At 47.2% G+C, this 19,220-nt stretch overlaps 1 protein-coding gene across 1 annotated transcript in view; it reads right to left on the reverse strand.

The window, feature by feature from the left end:
* COLGALT2 (collagen beta(1-O)galactosyltransferase 2) overlaps positions 1-19,220 on the reverse strand; it is a 45,476-nt gene continuing 26,256 nt past the window's right edge. The window contains exons 2-12 of the mRNA XM_086842707.1: positions 15,792-15,902; positions 14,236-14,353; positions 12,876-13,010; positions 10,073-10,277; positions 6,955-7,074; positions 6,417-6,493; positions 4,901-5,007; positions 3,633-3,765; positions 2,684-2,811; positions 1,987-2,193; positions 1-1,603 (exon numbers count right to left, since the gene is read on the reverse strand). Of these exons, the coding sequence (XP_086698833.1) occupies positions 1,327-1,603; positions 1,987-2,193; positions 2,684-2,811; positions 3,633-3,765; positions 4,901-5,007; positions 6,417-6,493; positions 6,955-7,074; positions 10,073-10,277; positions 12,876-13,010; positions 14,236-14,353; positions 15,792-15,902 (1,618 nt within the window). The 3' untranslated portion in view covers positions 1-1,326. The remainder of the gene's footprint in view (positions 1,604-1,986; positions 2,194-2,683; positions 2,812-3,632; positions 3,766-4,900; positions 5,008-6,416; positions 6,494-6,954; positions 7,075-10,072; positions 10,278-12,875; positions 13,011-14,235; positions 14,354-15,791; positions 15,903-19,220) is intronic.

Raw genomic sequence — 19,220 nt, forward strand, 5'->3', positions numbered from 1 at the left:
TCATCTTGCACCAGGTTCTATGTATTATCAGACCGGCTGACAGGTAATAATAGCATGTCTTCTGCAGCAGAAAGCACAACATTGATCAGTAATTATTCAAAACAAACAAAAATTAAAACCAAAACCCCAGCCACACATACTCAATGCACAGATCTGCCAACAGGTGAATCCCCAGATGGCAATTCCAGGAGGGAATTCTCCCACTGTCCAGAAGTTCAGGGTCTGTGCCAGTATAGTCTGTTGTCACCTGGCCTCTGAGAAAGGTTTTTTTTAAAAAAATAAACACCATATCCTGCTGGCATGTGAGCCAACAGCAAAAACATCAGAACTCATCCAAAACACAGAAAAGTTTGCTCCTCACATGAAAAATTATCCAGGCAAGTTGCCTTTCCGTCCTGTAACACACAATTCTGTTGGGCTGTTGAGAGACTAACATTGCTGTAGGTTCTTTTGGTTTTATAAGGAGAGTTTGTAACCCAACTTTTTACATTTCAAGTTCTCAAAACTCCTACACTTGCTTTTATGACCTAAATAAACAGGCCTACCAATAGGTCATGGGGGTTTTGTTTCCCTGAAGGACTAAGTTGAGGCAGGGGTGAAGCAGGATGCGACATGGACCAACTCTGCCTGCATTCCCTTCAGGCAGTGCAGAGACAAATAAATTCAGCCACCTCCACTTGCATGGCTTCCATGACTTCAGACATTCCAAGACATCCATTCTGGATCCAGAGGCCTGTTTAGATGGGATGCAGCAAGATTAAAAATGAGCTGATGGGAAGCCAGCACTGGTTTTGTACAGGAGTGTGATGGGGAGAAGACACGACAGGAGCACTGCTCTCTGCATTGAACATTTTGGGGAAACATCCTGTTTCTGACAGGGATCCCTTTAGAATACAAACCTGAATCCCCCAGATGCTCAGCAAACAGGGTGGTAAAAGCCTACAGATCTACAGGGAGGAAGAGTGAGGGAGCAGCCCAGATACAGCCATCCCAAAAGGCATTGACATTTGTACACCTCTATATATTAATCTTTATAAATACAGTGTTCTTCTACACAAGGAATTGTGGAACAACATAATTCTAGGCTGTTTTCTTCTAACAAAAGCTTGCCGGGGCTTTTGTTTGGATCTGGAACGCTTGTTCTTTCTCCTTGGTGTCCCACCCTGTCCTTGGAGGCCTGGGCAGGTGTCTGGTCCAATCCCGTGCACGGCCCTTGGGAGTGGTGGGAAGGAGACCACATGAAGAGCTGCTCTACAACTTTCAAGGGTGAAAAGCTAAAGTGTGAGGCAGGTTCAGCTGTCAACAGAGTCCCAGGGAGGTGGGCAGTCATAGCTCATCCCTGGATGATGGCGTGTCAAGGGACGACTGGGAGGGCAGGGCGTCTTTGTTCTGGGCGTCACTGTGGATCTTGCCCTGTTGCCGGGACTTCCAGGAGTGTGTTCTGTCCCAGTCTGTTGACACGGTCTCATTGTCCCAGATGGTGGAGGTCTCTGTGTCACTGAGGTAGCCCGGCTGCCCGGTGTAGTGTGTGGGGTAAACAAGAAGGGGTTCTGCTGAAAAGGCCTTCAAGTCTCTGGACTCGTAGTACTCCATGTACTTTGTGCTATGGAGGAGAGAAACACCATTAGCAACAGGAATCTTCACTGGTGTCAAGCTTGTCCCTGGGAGACATGGCCAATCCAGGGAGCAGAGTCATCTGGGAGTGGGGGTAGGTGCTGGGGTACAGCCAGTACCACGTCCTTACAATCACACACACCTGTGCAATCAAAGCCTGTTCCCAGAGACAGGCAAGTGCCTCAGAAAACCAGCCCACAAGCCCTGCTCCAGGCAGGCTCAATTCCCCTCTGTCACCTCCTATGACCTGTGCCAGGAGGACAAAACCAAGCACCACAAGGAGTCCCCACCAACCAGGCTACCAACAAGACTTGGCTTAAGATCAGACAGCAAGACCCAGCCTGTGTCCCCCCAAGCCACAGAGGGACTCACACAGGGTGCTTGTTGTACATGATGGGCAGGAATTCATCCACGGGCAGCATCTTGCTGAAGGGCTCAGCCCCGATGAGCTTCTGAGCCCCATGGAAGGAGATGGCGTAGCCCAGGGTCCAGTAGGAATAATCAGCTTCCACCAGGTTTCGGACATTGGGAATGGCTCTCTCAGGCTCCTGCACCTGCATCCTTTTCCGGCCAATGTAGCTTCAGGGGTGAAAAAATAAAAGAGATAGGAACCAAAGTGAATCCACAGCAATTAGGACAAGACTATTTGTGTCAGCCAGGCCAGGGCAAAGGGTCAGTCCCAGAAGCAATCCCTGACTCAATTCACAGGTTTCTTATCCTACACTACTACCAGACATCCAAGTCTTAAACCAGTGGCTGGGACAGGTGTGAAAGGCTTCCTAAGGGAGTTAAGATGACACAGTCTGAGGCTCAGGACTGAGCTGTGCTGGTTCCTCTGTCAGAATCTCCAACACAGTAAAACATTGTCCACCATGCACAGGGTTGGTGGCCACGGGGACTCTTGGCAACAGCCGCCCCAGAGGGCAGATCTGTCATGATGGGAACAGCCACCAAGACGACTGTGCCACTATCGCCTGCACTGCAGCATCAACCTGCACCTCTGCCATGACCCAGCAGTGCTGGCAACCTCCCAATGTGCCCACAACCTCCCAGAGGAGCAGAAACTTACATCAGCTCCCAGTCTAACTGGGCTTGCTTGATGTCATCCATCAGCTTCATGAGCTTCCTCTTGAACTGGTGCTCAAAGCGCACATCGTCCTCAATAACAAGTGTCTTCTCCAGGCCCCTGTTCACCACCTGAAACACAAGTACTCCAACATGAGCACAGTGGCCCCCATAGGTGCCCTGCTGTCATTGGGACCACCCTGACCTGGCACTGCCTCCCACACCATGCAGGCAGGGAGGCTGGAGAACCAGTCTGGGACATACACATGTTATGCCAAGCCACTGGAACTTGCTCCTGGCTCAGATGTAGAATAAGGGGAAAAAAAACCAGGAGTGTTTCTTTAACCCCATTTGCTTTTCAAAACCTTCTTGCCTTTCTTCTAAGCAAGCTTGCCCCAAGCAGGATATTGGATGGACTGCAAAAACAGTCATGAAAATGTCCTGATAAAAATCACTGTGAGCTGAAGGCAAATGAATCAGAATCCCCAAACTGTTTGGGTTGGAAGGGACATTAAAGCCCATCCAGTCCCACCCCCTGCCATGGGCAGGGACACCTTCCACTATCCCAGGTTGCTCCAAGCACCATCCAGCCTGGCCTTGGAAACTTCCAGGGATGGGGCAGTCACAGCTTCTCTGGGCAACCTGTACCAGGGCCTCAGCACCCTCATGACCCGAATGGCAGTGGGAAGCCATTCTCCCTTGTCCTGTACCTCCATCCCCTGTCCCCAAGTACCTCTCCACCTCTCTTGAATCCCCTTTGGATGGGGTCATGGAATGGGAAAGAGGAGATGTGAAAGGTGAACACCTGCAATCCAAGGTAATCAGTTCTGTCCTACACTTCCAGAAACCTGGGCTCCAATGCTCTGCACCAGGAACTACGTCACAGCGAACTGGCTGTGAACTAGGACACAGCACCTTCCTGCAGGAACCCCGAGGCATCCCAAAATCCTCACCTCCTTCCAGATGTAGTAATGGCTCAGGAAGCAGCCGATCTCTCCTCTGGTTAGGGGCCTGGAGGAATATGGGTCCCGGTATCCTGGCAGCATTTCAATGCTGAGAGCTTTGAGCTGACTCGTGTTCAGTGTTCTGGGAAACAGAGAGTATTTATCACCATTGCAGAAAAATAAGTCAGTTCAAGCCAGACACAGGCACAGCATGGGCAATGCTGCTGATGTTCAGGGAAAAGCCAGACCTTGAGAAGTTCCTACATTTGTTTTGCTCAAAAACACAGGGGAAAATTAACTTTTTGATTAACATCTCTAAATCAAACTGATAAATTGTATCCTTAACTCTGCTGAAGACTTCTCATAGGACCTTCAATTATCTTTAATTCTGCCAAAAACTTCCTGTGGGACCATCCACTTGCCAGGTGCTTGGCTTTGATTAATTTTCTGAGGCCTTGACAGGATCCCAAGTCTCTAAGACCATTAAATGGTACATGGGCTCCTGACTCCTTGAGGCCTTTTTGCAACTCACAGACTCAAAATTTCTGAGTTGATTTCTCCTTATAAAAAGGTCTGCATACCTTAGAATCATAGAATCATTAAGATTGGAAAAGCGCTCTAATATCCTCAAATCCAAGTATTAACCCAGCAATTCTCCCAGAGATGGGGCCTCCACCACTGCCCTGGGCAGCAGAAATTTTTCCCAGTCCAGAAAAGTTTCCCAGTCCAGCCTGACACAGCTTGAGACTTTTTCCTCTCCTCCTCTTCCTTGTTCGCTGGGAGCAGAGCCCGACCCCTCCCCGGATGCACCCTCCTGTCAGGGAGCTGTGCAGAGACAGAAGGTCCCCCCTGCCCCCTTTCTCCAGGCTTAGCTCCCCCAGCTGCTCCTCAACAGACATGCTCCAGGCCTTAGAGCAAGCTTGGAAAAGGCTGTGTCAAGGTTAATGCTGTAGCACCACAGCTCTGTAGCGCTAGGATAGACAATATTCCCAGGAGCTAACTGCTCCATGCACAGAAATCCATGATTTTAACCTGATTTTGACCCTAGCCTGAACCTCAGTGCCCTGGTTCTCTCACAGAGATTGACTAATTGCAAAGGAGGAAAGAAACAGAGCAGAATTGCCCCAAACAGATGATCAGGGAGATCCAACTGGTGTTCAGCTCCTCCACAGCCAACCCTGCCCTGCTTGAAGTAGGTCAGGGCACCCAAGGAGATGCTGTGAAGCAATAAAGTACATCCCACTCTGAAAACATCCTCAATCCCAACCAAAACTCACTTTCCATCCACAGCCTCCACTACCTTCACTGCAATCTCCTGCTCATAGAGCGTCCGCAGCATCCGATCCCGCCGGTCCTTGCGACGCTTCAGGTTGATCATGAAAATCTGTGTAGAAGAGAAAGACATCAAGACATCAGACTCCCAGCTGGGAGGGAGGGAGAAGGGAAGTCTTGATCCACCCCTCTCCAGTAGCCCCACTGGAAAAGCAGGTCTTGTGAAAATACCACATGTATGTTTGCTCCAAGTTGCCTAGAATTTGTCAAAAAGCTGAAGTTGGTTTTGAGTTGAAAGTGTAGAGGCTTTTTCTCTAACAACTACGTTTTATGGATGTTCATGGAGGAAACTTGCTCTTTGAGGATGAAGAAAAGTGAGTTAGAGCCAAGTCTATAGTTTCCAAAGATACAGGATACTTAGGTTTATATCAAACAGAGTAACATGACCATCTGGAGCATCAGTCTTAGAGAAACACTGACCTACAACACTGCCACTGCCTGGGTTTAGGATTATCAGTGGAGCACCATCCAAGTACAAGGCCATAGTAAAGAAATTTTTGTGATTACTTCAGACACTGAAAATCCACTGTGATTCCTGCCATAGCAGAGAGCCAAGGCTGAGAACAGAGATATCTGGGCAGGGCTCTATCCAAAGCCTCAAGGAGACTGGTGGAGGGCTGAGGACTGAAGCCCTCTTTGCAGGTAATGCTCAGGGGCTCAGGGATATCTTTCAGTCCTAAGCAGGCTGGTACAAGCACAGCCTTGTAGCGCATGGAGCAAATCCTCATCTCAGTAAGAAGCAGAACGAATTTCAGCTCAGTGCAAATGAAAGAATAATAAACTGGGTAAATAGAGCACAGCCACAAAGGACAACATGGAAAAAACCGGGACCAGCTGTGCCTTAAACACAGATGCTCAAAGACACACAGCTGGATCAAGTTCAGCTTCAGGAGCCCCACAAACAGATGGAGCAGAGCACACCAAGATGAAAAAGGCTCCCCTGATCCCCACAACTCCCTCGGTCCCAGAGCCACCCTGGCAGCTGCACACACAGGGGCTGCTGGCTCTGGGGATAACACAGACACCAGGCAATCAAAGCCTGGCACATCCCTCTCCAGCCTTCTCCCCAGGCATGGTTGGCATCCCTGGGGGTACCCAAGGTGGGCCAGAACTCAGCTGTAAGCCTGGGTCCCCTACCTGCTCTCAGCTCTCCAGTGTCTCTCTTAAGTGAGAGAAATCCTTCCCTCCTGCCACTGGAAAGTTGGAGAGCAAAGACCCAATTTCTGTCACAGATGGAAGGGAGGCCAAACTGCTCTGCAGTCAGATGCAGAGCAAACAGCACAAGATCAGGGTAGTTAACCTGCTTTTCAGCCTCACTTTCCTTCTCTCCCTCTCCTCTTCCTCATTGCCTTCTCTTTCTGGCTGAATTAAAACAGAATCATGGCATGGTTTAAGTTGGAAGAGATGTTAAGGATCAGGTGATGAGGGAGAAGACAATAAACAGGAGAACAGGTTCCTTACTTCATCAAACCCCATTTTGTCAGGGTGCTTCGGAGGGACAGAGATGTACTGAGAGGGCTCCACGGGAGGGCGATCGACTGAAAGAGAGGAAAGACCCCAAACGTCACCCTCATTCACACCCTGCAGTGGACATGTGTCAGAAGGTGTCTCCTTCACGGGCTCCCCTGGAGCTGGGATGAGGAGCCACTGCAGGATGGGAACAGCAGGAAGCATCACATGGCAAAGCCAAAGCCAGCAGCCACGTGCCAGACAGACATCAGGAAGAAAACATGGACATGCAGCACCCTTTCCACATGAAAGATGCATTTGATCTGGGGAAGTTGAGGGATTTTGTGGATGGGGTTGACCTGACCGTGAAGCAATTACTTCCCTAAGCAGAAAAGTGGTGGAAAATTTCGGAACACTGTGTATCAAAACAATATTAGCGCAGACAGGTCAGGATGCAGACTTCCAAGAGAATGAGAGCTGAGATGCTGGCAGGAGAGCTCTATAGGCATTAACTTGGAGGGTCCATCATGGCAAGGTCATAGCAACTCACTCATGGCCTCAATCAGGGTGTGCACAAAATTCTCAGCTTCCTCCTGCAGCGATTGCTGTGGCTTCAGGGGCATGGGAAGGAACCCATAGTGGTCACGGTTGCAGATGAACATCTGTACTCCTGGGGATCACAGAAAAGCAGAAACTGTAATCAGGCCTGCTACCAGGGCATTTCACTGCTCCGTGGCTACATAGCCACAAACACACTTTTGCCAAGACCTGAGTCCCATAAAGTTCTGCTTCATAAACAATCAATTCAAAATCATTCCAGTTCCACTTTCTGTTTTCCCTGGCTGGCAGCAAGTGACCTCCCTCATAAAACCAATCCTTACTGTCTGCCCAGCTAACCCTTCAAGGGCCTGGGATGACAGGTCAAGGAAGAGTGGCTTCCCACTGAAATAGAATGGGTTTAGATTGGATATTGGGAAGAAATCGTTCCCTGTGAGGGTTGTGAGGTCCTGGCACAGGTTGCCCAGAGAAGCTGTGGCTGCCCCATCCCTGGAAGTGTCCAAGGCCAGGTTGAAGCGGGCTTGGAGTATCCTGGGATAGTGGAAGGTGTCCCTGAAATGAGATGATCTTTAAGGTTCCTTCTAACCCAACCCATTCTATTCTTTATCACTGCTTCCTTTTGCCTTGGCTAGGAAGTAAAGGTGATACATAAAGGTGATACAGCACCTGGGCTGGCAAAGGACTTTGAGGAATACATATGACAATGACCTTCAAAATGTCAAGTCACTGTCAAATAGTCCTTTTCTCTCTCCAGAACTAATTTTTACCATGCCCTGAAGATTAAAGGAAAATCCCAGAGCAAGACACCAGTGAGAAGAACAGATGTGATAATGTTTAATGTCCTTCTACTCAAAAGCTTTTGCAACTGCTTGTTGAAGGTGGGAAACAGAGAGGAGGTGCAAAGCCTGTCCTTGGAACAGGTGCATTTGCAGGGCACAGACTCACCCAGTGGAAACATCCCAGCATCAGCAGAACACTTTTCCTTTGGGGATGACAGGGATTTGCTAACCACTGTAACCTTGTCTTTCACATCAGGCAACACACTCAAAAGCCACATCCACAGAAGCCAAGGGAACCATTTCCGTTGTTTTACACTGAGTTCTGGTAAGGTCCTTTATTAACTAACCCAAATCAAAGTTGCTAGAACCCAAGCAATTGGCCAAAAAATGCCTTTGTCTTTTTTTATTTTGTCTTTTTAAAATTTTTTTTAATGAAACAAATTTAACCAGCCCCCTCCCTCGAGGAAATAAATGAAAAGCAGACACTACCTGGTGTGCTGATGCTTTCATCTATTAGTGCCCCTTATCCATGGTATTTTTAGCAGAGCGGAACTGTTGGCAGTAATGACTGGTGTTTCTCTCATTTTAAGTTCTACAAGTAAATTGCTTGCTATGCTATGTGCCAGAACACATTCAGCTGTCAGATGCAATTTAGGTAAATGGCAGAATAAAAAACTACTACCTGCTGACATTAATGGATTTGGCACTGATCTAATCAACTAATCTTTTCTGGCTCACTGATCGCTGTTCTTATCTTCTGCTGCCTTGAACATATTTAATCTGCACAGATTCACACCAGTGTTCCTGTTCTGTTTGGGATAAAAGGTACTTGAAAAAATAGTAAAGCTCCTGTAAAGTGGGGAGGGGGACTCACTCTCCAGCTCTGTTTTTATAATAGTTAAATGATTACTACAAGGGATAAAAAAACTACAGGTATTTGTATTATTATTCTTAATGGGCTTTAAAGGCACTGTCCAGGATTTACAGTCATGTCCTAAATCACAGCTTCAGTTAAGGAACCAAAATTACACCCGCATCCCTGTGACCAGACCTTCCTGCTGGCTGGCTCAGGGCTTCAGAGACCCAGGCTGAAAGGCAGCTCAGGAGATCATGGAATCATGGAATGGTTTGGACTGGAAAGGACCTTAAAGCTCATCTCCTTCCACCCCTGCCATGGGCAGGAACACCCTCCACTATCCCAGGTTGCTTTGAGTCCTGTCCAGTCTGGCCTTGGACACTTCCAGGAATGGGGCAGACACAACTTCTCTGGGCAACCTGTACTGGAGCCTCTCCACCCCCACAGGTAGCAATTCCTTCCCAATAGTCCATCTAACACTGCCCTCTTGCAGTGAGAAGCCATACCCACCCCATCCTGCCCATCCCTTGTCCCAGGTCCCTCTCCAGCTCTCTTGGAGGCCCCTTCAGGCACTGGAAGAGACTCCAAGGTCTCACCCGAGTCTCCTTTTCTTCAGGCTGACCTGGCTGGCTAAAAGCATTCCTGTGCGTGCAAGGGGCTCTGCAGAGTCCAGTGCTGGCAATAACACACCCACTCTAAGTTTTGTTCAGATTCAGGACTCCCACACAGGCCACGTCCTCTCTCAGAGGTGAGACCATCTCTTTGGAGCATCACAGAATGGCTGCTTCCAGCACCAGATTCCCTGTTGGAAATTGATGTTTTGATCTGAGGTGTTAAGCACAGCACTTGGCCTGAACAAAAGCCAATATAATTTCTGACTTCAGGGAAAGTAAATGAAATTGCTCCATAAAGAAGTTTACCTCGAAGCTCACGCATTTTTCACATTTCTGAACTTGGATGTCATCACTTTATCCTGGGTGGCAAAACTCAGACTAGGATACAGGTCAATAGTCTGAGCATATAAACAGGCCAGACAGCTGGAGAAAAGCCTTTCATGTCATGGGTCAGTCCTGTCAGATTCTATGGTTTAGAAGTCTCTTGTCCTCACCCCTTTGCTCAAGGATCTTTTAGAAGTGGTAACTTTAGATATCTCACTCCCAGACCACCTTACAATCTCCCAAAACCCACCTGTGTTCACCTACTGTGACACAAACCAAGGGTGGAGTCACACATTTTGTCTCTGAAATACTGCCCCATCCCAAGAACAGCCTCCACATCCTTTGAAATTACCAGCAATCCAAAACAGCCTTTCCAGTCCCTTGCTGCTGGTTTTCCCTGACCAGATCCCAGAGAGGAAAGGGAACAGGGTCTGAATCCACATGGAACTCCACCCAGGACTTTTGGGCTGTGAACCTGCAGTGGAGGTCTCTGTGTCTCTAGGAGTGAACCCTCCCTAGCAGAGGCCCTGGACACACCTGCTTGGCGACTGGAGAAGGCAAAGACCATGATATCATCAAAACTCCAGGTGTAGTCCTGGTGTGGGGGGTAGAATGTCAGCTTGGCGGAGGCCACCTTCCTTAGGTCAATGAGGAAAGTGGAATGGATCATGGGGACAGCAAAACAGCCCATCCTCTTCCATTCCCGAATCAGGGGATACTCCAAGGTCCTCTTATAATAACCCTGAAACCACAAAGAGGGGACTGTTGTTAACAAGAAATTCCTGTTTCAAAGCTGCTCCTTAGCAAAAGCTCACACCCTGAACTCTCCAGCAGAGGTTCATCAGGGCTCGGCTCTCAGCTTTTTCTGTGTCTCCCATTTGGAAATAGCTCAGTCAAGTATTTAGAAACAGTCTTCATCCCAAAAGTAAAGACTGACCTTCTCCCTACTTTTTAGGAGCTCTTGGATAGCCCAACCTTTCCAATGCAAAATTCCCCCTGCAATGGAGCTTCAAACCTCAGACTATTTTTTCCTGGTTCTTCAAAACCCTTTTTGCACTTAAGACTCTCCAGACTGATCCTGGAAGCTGCCGAGCATCCATGACATCCTCCACATTCAACAGGCAAAAAGTCCATTTAGTATCTCAGAGAGCAGGATCTGCAAATTCATTCTATTAATGACTTCAAAAAAAATCATTTATTGCCACTGCAGTGAAGGTAACATCTCAGTCTCCATCAGCTGTGTAAGAATCCCTGCTTCCTCCATCCTGGGGCAAGTAGGTTTGATACTCACTCCTGTCTCTGCGTAGAGAGGCACTTAAGTCAGCTCCTGGGTATTTCCCTGTACCCTGGAGCTCTGCTAGCCTTCAAGCACTCTGGGTACAACACCCACAGTGTGTGGCTCATGTGGAAATAAATACACTGAATTCCTCCAGGAAGAAAACCCTGGAGCATCAAATTGACATCTGGAGGGTTGAATCCAGAGCAGATTCTGGGCTTTACAGAAACAATGAGTCATTAAAAGAAGTTAAAGCTCCATTTACGTTCTATTTTCCATGAGCATTCAGGCACTGGCTGAGCAAAAGCTTGCAGAACTGCTCTGCCCTGGGTTATGTGGAACCACAAGGTGGTGCACATACCTGGTTATGGATCTGCCATCTTCCTCTGCCTTTCAGATACACTGTGACCATACTGTGATCATGGGATATCTCAAACACAGCCATCCCAACTGCCACAGGAAGGAGCAGGTGGGAAGTAATGTGATTGGCATTCCCACCAAAGGAAGGGTTAACACACCCACTCTTAAACAGACACCTGATAATGCCCACAAGTGAAGATACTGGACACTCATCTTTCCTCCTCCAGTGGCTCACTCCTGGATTTTGGGGCTGTCCCCTGCATATAAATCACATGTAATCAAAGAGGACTCTAACTCCCCTGTGTTGCTGCTGCACTGCTTCTCCCAGGGTTTGCTCCGTGACAGATAAATGTCAGCCTGTCTGGAGCTGGGCTTGGCTCACCATGGCTCCATTCTGGGGGGAGGCCATGTTTCAGGATATGCTCCAGCTGTTATTTACTCCCCAGGTCTCCTGGGACAGCAAGGCTGAGAACATGAAGCCCTGGTACCGCATGCAGAAATAAGAGAAAAGGAAAAATAAAGAGAGAACTTTCATGTTCACTCCAGCAGGATTTTCTTTTTTTAAACCAAATTTTGCATGATGCCTTTGCTGGTTCTCCTCTCCCCTTTTCTCAGATAGTGCTGGTAATGGTGGAAACTTCCTACTGAAGAAGGAGGGCTGGGGCTTGTGCACATGGGCAGAGATCCACTTCAGCTTGTGAAGCAGGGCTGATGTACCCCAGTGGAAAACCTGGCTGACTCAGGACTTAGCCTTAAAAACTTATAGCACAATCAATACTTTTGCTATGAAGTCTATATCTCCATTTTCAAACGAAGTAAACAGATCTAAGTGAAACAAGTAAACACACCTCACCACACACCTTTCTTATCTCTGTATTTATTTCCCAAGAATTTGGAAAGTTCAGGACCTTTTCCTGCTATTTTTTTATCCAATTATTTAGTCTAAACTGTGGAACTCCTTACCAGAAGATGGTGTGGATGTCAAAAAGCAAGTTCAGACAGGCATTTCTCTAGAATAAAAAAATTACTTAGAGCTTTAAAGATAAATATATTCCTCAAAAACCCAAAGGGGATTGCCTGAGGAAAGAAAAGTATTTTGGGGAAGTAGCATTCACTTTTTTGCCCTATCCTTATACTATTCCCTAGACATCTGCAGATGAATCTGTGCTCTGACCCAATGCAGCTGTTATGTGGATCAGAAGCAACATGAAAAGGTAACATGAAACTAATTTTTAGGCTCAGCACCAGTACCTGTTACATGCATACTTCAGCACACACACTCCCTACGAGGCAAAGGATGTTGCCCCACTTCAAAAATCTTGTTCATACATGAGAAAGATAACTTAGACACAGTGGAGATCTGTGGAAAGAAAAGCAAATTCCTCTTGGATTAGCATCACTGTACAAAAAAAAAAAACTTGCTTGAAATTACGTACCAAGGGTTTTAAGGCCATTACAGACACATGGGACCACCTTAAAAAAACTTCTGACCTGTTTATCAGTATTTTTTATGTGTTAGTGGGATCATACCACATGTTAACACCACCTCAGAGCTACAGCAGCTTCAGTTCAGAAGAAGGCTACAGCAGCACATGGGAAAGCCTACAGAACAGGAAGGATGCCTGCTGCTCCAGAGACAGGGGCAGGAGCCCCTTGAGGACACCACTCACACAGCCTCCCAGCACCCTTCACGAGGTCACCTGCCTGGGGAGTGATGCCACACCAGAAGTTGGAGTAGAGGGAGCGGGACTCGAGCATCGGTGCCACCAGTGTCTTGTTTTCTGCTATCAGCAGGTTCAGGGTCTGGGGGTTGGTTAGTAAGTTATCTGCATCAATAAACTAGAGAAGGAAGAGGGGAAAAAAAAGAAATGTTAATAAATGAAACAGTATGATTCCCGTGATGCTTTCTTAGGAATGAGGAAGCCAGAGGCACATGACTAGCCCTGGTGTGGCCACAGGCCCATTGCAATGCCTGTCCCCTGTGCTGCCATTGCTAGGGTACTTCTGGCCCCACACAATGAGAAAAGACCTTGAGGGACTGGAGCATGTCCAAGGAAGGGAATGGAGTTGGGGAAGGGTCTAGAGCACAGGAGCAGCTCTGAGGGAGCTGGTGGGACTCAGCCTGAAGAAAAGGAGGTTCAGGGGGGACCTTCTGGCTCTGCACAACTCCCTGACAGGAGGGGGCGGCCAGGGGAGGTTGGGCTCTGCACCATGGGAAGTTTAGATTGGATCTTGGGAAAAATTCCTTCCAAAAGAATGGCCAGGCATTGAAATAGGCTGCCCAGGGCAGAGGTGGAGTCACCATCCCCAGAAGTGTTTGAAAAGTATGTGCACCTGGCACTTGAGAATGTGGCTTAAACATGATGAACATGGCAGGTCAACAACTGGACTCACAGACCTCAGGCCTTTTCCAACCTTAACAATTTTATGATTCCATGAGGTCAGCAAAAAAACACCCTAAAAGCTGTGAGCTGGTGAGCTTGACTCCATTGGGCACCAGGCTGTCACAGGGAAAACCTGGGGGCGGCTGCTTGTGGGCACAGCAATGAGATGGGCAGAGAGCCTCCCTGTCTCCACAAAACCTCTTGCCAGCACAGGGATCAGGGAGCTGCTAGGGAAAATAACATCACTGAAAATTCAGGACGAGTTCATTCTGTGAAGAGCATCAAGAACAACTCCTCAGCTGCCTTCATACCTCACCTTGCTTGGAGGCTTTGGGAACACCCCTCTCACTGTGACCAAAGGCAACATCTTCCCACAGCTGCTCTGCACAACTATTCCCTTATATTTCACCAGGTGGGGGTTCAATCTGGGGGACCCTTTCATGTACCTTCCACCTCCAGGATTGTGTTCAATCCTGATGCCTCTGGAGAAAGCTCCAAGCTTAGCCAAGGACTCACTTCCCTCAAGGCAAAGTCTCTGGCTCACCAGAACAAGAAATGATCCATGACATCTCAATTTGTCTTTAGATGGAGAAAAAACTTTTTGACAGCCTTCAGTATCCAAGTGAGCACCTGGAAAGCTTTTGCCTGAGGCCAGGCAATAAATCAAACTTCGTACTTACCAGGATATAGTCTGACCACTTCTCCCGGGCAGTGCGCAGGGCAGCCTGTCGCAGTTTCATCACATGAGTGAATCGGGAGCTTGGCCAATGTTTTGGTCCAATTTCTTCTGGGTAAGACCTAGAAAGGAAAAAAAAAGTGACTGTAATCCATGTCTGGGCTTTATTGCACCAGGAAAAGAAGGAAGAAGGAAAGGAAGGAGGAAGGAGACAGACAGGAGGAAGGAGACAGGAGGAAGAAGATGAAGAAGTTCCATTGTTGCCTTCATTATGAAAGCAAAACAGCATAGAGTCACCTCAGGTAACCCAGGAGAGGTTTTGAGAGAGAATAATTCAAAGTTCTGTGCTGGCATGAGCACAGAAGGCATCAGAAAACAAGCAGTGCCCCAGTTTTCTGACAACCCAACAAAGCAGCACCATCCAATGCAGAAGCTGCTGTGGTAGCAGAAAGGGGACCTCTCCAAACTGACCTGCAGCTCACTGACCCCGCTTGACCTCAGGTGCAAACTCATCTTCCCTCTGCTAGGCTGCAAATCCAGCTCCCCTCAGCCTAGCAGAACCAGAAGAGATGGGATGTGAAGATGAAGGCAGCCTGCCTGGGCTCTGGGCATTATTAGGAACTGTTAACACATCCCGGGAGCAGCTCCTAAATCTCCCAAAACCCAGCCCCACAAACCCCAGCATGGCAGCAGAGTCACATGCATGGCTCTGCCTTCAGGATCAGCTCCAAAAGCAATGGATTTTTAACAAAGATGGAAGGGAATTCAGGGGCAGATCCCAATGAGAAATAAAAATCCAGGACTTTGAAACAGCGCCAGCGAAAGTCAGAGATGGAGCTAAGAATTACAAAAGCTTTTTGCAGAACTTGGCAAAGTTCAAGAAAAAGAGCAAGCAAAGCTTGTCAGGATGAAGAAAAGTCAAATGAAAGGATTAAAATTGTCTATAAAACGAGCACTCCTCATCACTGCAGTAAGGAACTTGAATATAAAAGCAAGCCTAAAGGAAGGGGAAACTGATGTAATTTTCCTCGATGGAAGAAATTGAAAACAGAACAAACACAGGAACAGCTGATCTTAAAAATGAAAAATTAAAGTAATAAAAACCCAACACACCATATTTCAAAGCAATGGTCCTCCAAGTCATGCAAAGGCATAATACATGGAATTAAATCTAGTTCTCTGGCTCAGCACTTAGTGAATATTTGATGTCTCAGAGATTTCATAGATACTATGGAATGGGCTATAATTTCTCTGCTTCCCTGCAAATAAAGAATGATAATTTTAATTCCCTGTAGCTCTTGATGTACTTTGTTTACCATGCAAAAAGAGCAGCTACAGATACTTAATAAATTTCCTCCACAAAATTGTGCATGAAGTAAGACACCTTTCTACAGAGACTTTATCTCACCTTTTTCCTTAAGAACACAATTTTAATGGGACAGATTCCAGAAAGCAAATAATGCACATTTTAGCACTTGGACATTTAGTACACCTCTTGGTTTGGAAACAGAAAACCTTGGCAATTTGGGCTGTGCAGCCAAGGTACTCCCAGGTACTCACGGGGGTTCCTCCATGGGCCTCCACTCAACATCGTGGTACAGGTGCTGCACATTCTTCAGCCACTCCCTGAGGATTGCTGTGGTGTTGTCAATGTTGTGGTCAGTGGCTGCCCTGGCAAATCAAGAGCAAAGGAAGCATGTTAGCACTCTGTTCGTGACTTTGCGTAAATCCCTGCTTTACCAGGGAGTGCTCTGTCCAGTCCAGCCACCAAAAAAGATAAGACATGCAGACGAGGTTTAACCCCAGCTGGTAACTGAGTACCACCACTGTGGAAAGGGGAAAGGAACAAAGTCTGTGGGGAAAAGAACAAAGTCTGACATAAGAACCATTAATGAATTGAAACAAATTACTAAAATGTGGCATTAGTGGGGGGAAGGGACACAGTGCTTGCTGAAGAATGATTTTTTTTCCCTCAGGTTTGAGCTGAACAGACTGTAAGAGGAGGCACAGATTCACATCCCTGACAACAATCCCATGGAAATGCTCCCACAGGGGCCACACACTGCTCTCTGTCTGGGATGCTCAAGCCTCCAGGTCACAGGATGAGTGAGCCAAGTCCCATCCCAGCTGCTCCTCCCAGCTGCCTTCCCTGGGACCAGGGCTTTGCACACCCAGCATAGGGCTGTGTCAGATGTCACCACAAACTCCTGTCAATGAAAGGGCTGCTCATTTTTCCTAGCTGGAACGGGCAGGAAAGCACAGTCCTGTGGCAAGCTCCACTGGGAATTTATAATCCCTTCATATTCCTCTCAGAGTATGAACAGTCCCACAAGATTTGGTGCAGACAGTGAAGAGTGTGAAACATCACTGAGGGGAGGTTGCTGGAAGCTCCCCATAACTGCTATACATTTCTTGTTTCATCCTCCAGCTCCAGAGACCCAAAGGCACTTATCAGAATATCCTCCACCTTACTCAAAGCCAGAGCTCCCCGTAGCCAGGGGAGGACCTGTGGAAAGGAGCCACATCCCAGACCCTACAGCTACTCCAAAGCTATTTCAGGAAAATACCTCCACTCCAAATCACCCTATGACCCTATAGATGATAACCATGACATGAATCCTTTTCAGTTTGTACAACAGGAACATACCATTCCCATGGGGTTTAGCCTGCTTTAAAGTAAAAAAGAACTGAGAACTTGGATTTTCAGTTTATTTATAATCAGAACACCACAATCACTTAAGCCAGGAGGCTTATTTGTTGAATATTTATTCATGTCTGCTGAAAAAATAATAAATAGTGAAAGTTCAGCAAATGTTAGAGGCTGATTCCTGTGTCATTAACTGTTCTTCTGTGACAGAGCAAGGCTGGGCTTAGTCATGGCTTCAGCGTTTGCCTTTGACCAAGACCTTGGCTCACGCTGCACTGTAGATCTAGCCTGCAATGATGTTTGAACTGGACTAAAACAGTCACAATGCTGACTTGGTGTAAGTCCAACTTGCTCCATGTGTTTTATGGATGAAGCTCATCCCCTGGAGCCCATTTTCACACACTTCTTTGGGCTCCCACAGCCACCAACGCATTTCACAGGTCTCACTGTTTTCCTCCCATGTTCCAGCTGCACAGACAGCGAACAGCTCCAGAATTCCTAAAATACCAGAGAACTGGGGAAATGGCTTCTTGTTCATGGTCATCACTGGAGCTCCAGTAGCACCAAGAATGCGGCACTGGGGCACACTGCAATTTGGCATCACACAAACATGGCTGAGAAGACAGTGGCCACCCTGGGGAATGTCACAGCTCATCCCAAAATATCCTCTTTTCCAGGTCCAGACCAGCCTTAAGGACCACGAAGACCCTGTAAAGTAAGCACATAGCTCTCACAGAGGTCCATGTGCTTCTTTCCCTCAGCAAGCCTCATTCCATTCTTTCTAACCTCATCCCAGTCCTTCTAACCTCACATAGTATCAGTAGGGACATATGAAGGGATTTGCTGCAGTCTGGGCAGGGAAAGGGGAAGCTTCAGCTACAAGCATGTCAAACTAATCTCAGTTTTATGTTGGCTGCTCCCATCTCAACCAGGAGATCCTTCTCAATTCAACTTTGTGCAAACAAAAGCCCAAAATGTTTTAGATAGGGAGTTGTTTGCAGGGCAGTGCAACAGAAACCCAGAGCTCTCAAACAAAACACAAATTTTTGTGACAACACGAAAACGTAGAGTCATTCAACCTCAGAGAAGAGGATTACCATGATGGAGAGCTCTTTCCTGAGTTGCTCAGAGTTGCTTCATGAAGCCCAAATCTCTGACTAGGAGAAGAAAACTTGAATGGCAGCAATTGGCAGAGTTAGAGGAAGATCTTTGCCTCCCTAAGCACAATTAGGGGACTGAAGGATGCTCTTCCCATCACACCTGGAGTACTCCATCCTGCTCCTGGGTAGGACAGCAAGCCCTTAACAAAATTCACCCTGGATGATACCATCAGCCAACATCCTCTAGCCAGAAGCAAGCTGTGCGAATGGGAGCTGAAGGGACCTCCACATTCCACAAGGAATCTGCTGGAAGAAACTGGCATTTTCCAACCCAGAACATTCCATGATTCTGTGACTTTACTGCCCAGGCTGTCATGGTGATACACAGAAGGTAAATTCACACCCCAGTAGACCTCTTGAAGACATGGATTAGCCAACGCTCTGGCATAAAGGAGGGACAGCTCTCTCCAGGACTATTCACCCAGCAGCATTTTGAAGCCCTAAAGTCCTCAAAAGCAATAAAGTCTGTTCCACCCCGGACAAAACATGCCTTATGACTAGCAGTTTAGCAAACCTTTGTTCTTCCAGCTTTGAGTTAAAAAAACCCAACAAAAAAGACCCAAACCAAACCAACCCTCCAAAAAACCCAAACAACCCAAGTCATTACAAGAGCAGTTATCACTATTAGTTACAGAATAATTAATTTAAGATCAAACAGCATCAGCACTGACTCCTTTTGTAGTATCTGAGTCCAGTCCACCTTTCCTCCCAGAAAAAAACAGCAGCTCTGGTGCAATAGCACTGTGGAAAAACAGGCACATACTCTGTTTTTCCCTTTTTTTTTCTCTCTCTTTTTTTTTTTTTTTCCCTGAAATGACAATCCCTGCACAAGAAAAACAAGCTAATTAAAATGTGAGCAGGATTTCTCACTGGGAGCAAGAGCTCCTCAAGCCCTGAGAGGCATACCAGGACACTCAATGTTATAAACACTTTCCTCTGTAGTGCTCTGTAGCATTTCAAGAAGCCAAGTACACAGCTAAGGCTTCAGTTTAGTTGTGACAACATCTCACACTAGAGATACTATCACCTCTTCCCACTTTACTGTCCTGTAAAAGTGTTTTTACTCCATCCTCTTATCCTTACTGGTCAATGATCTCCACTTGACAGGACGAAGAGAGTGGATCACTGTAACCCAGCTCCACTCAGCTCACCAGGAGCATGGCTTGTCCACATGGCCCTTAG

Source organism: Cyanistes caeruleus, chromosome 9 (assembly GCF_971803275.1).
Source record: "Cyanistes caeruleus chromosome 9, bCyaCae1.hap1.1, whole genome shotgun sequence".
Classification (NCBI taxonomy): Eukaryota; Metazoa; Chordata; class Aves; order Passeriformes; family Paridae; genus Cyanistes; species Cyanistes caeruleus.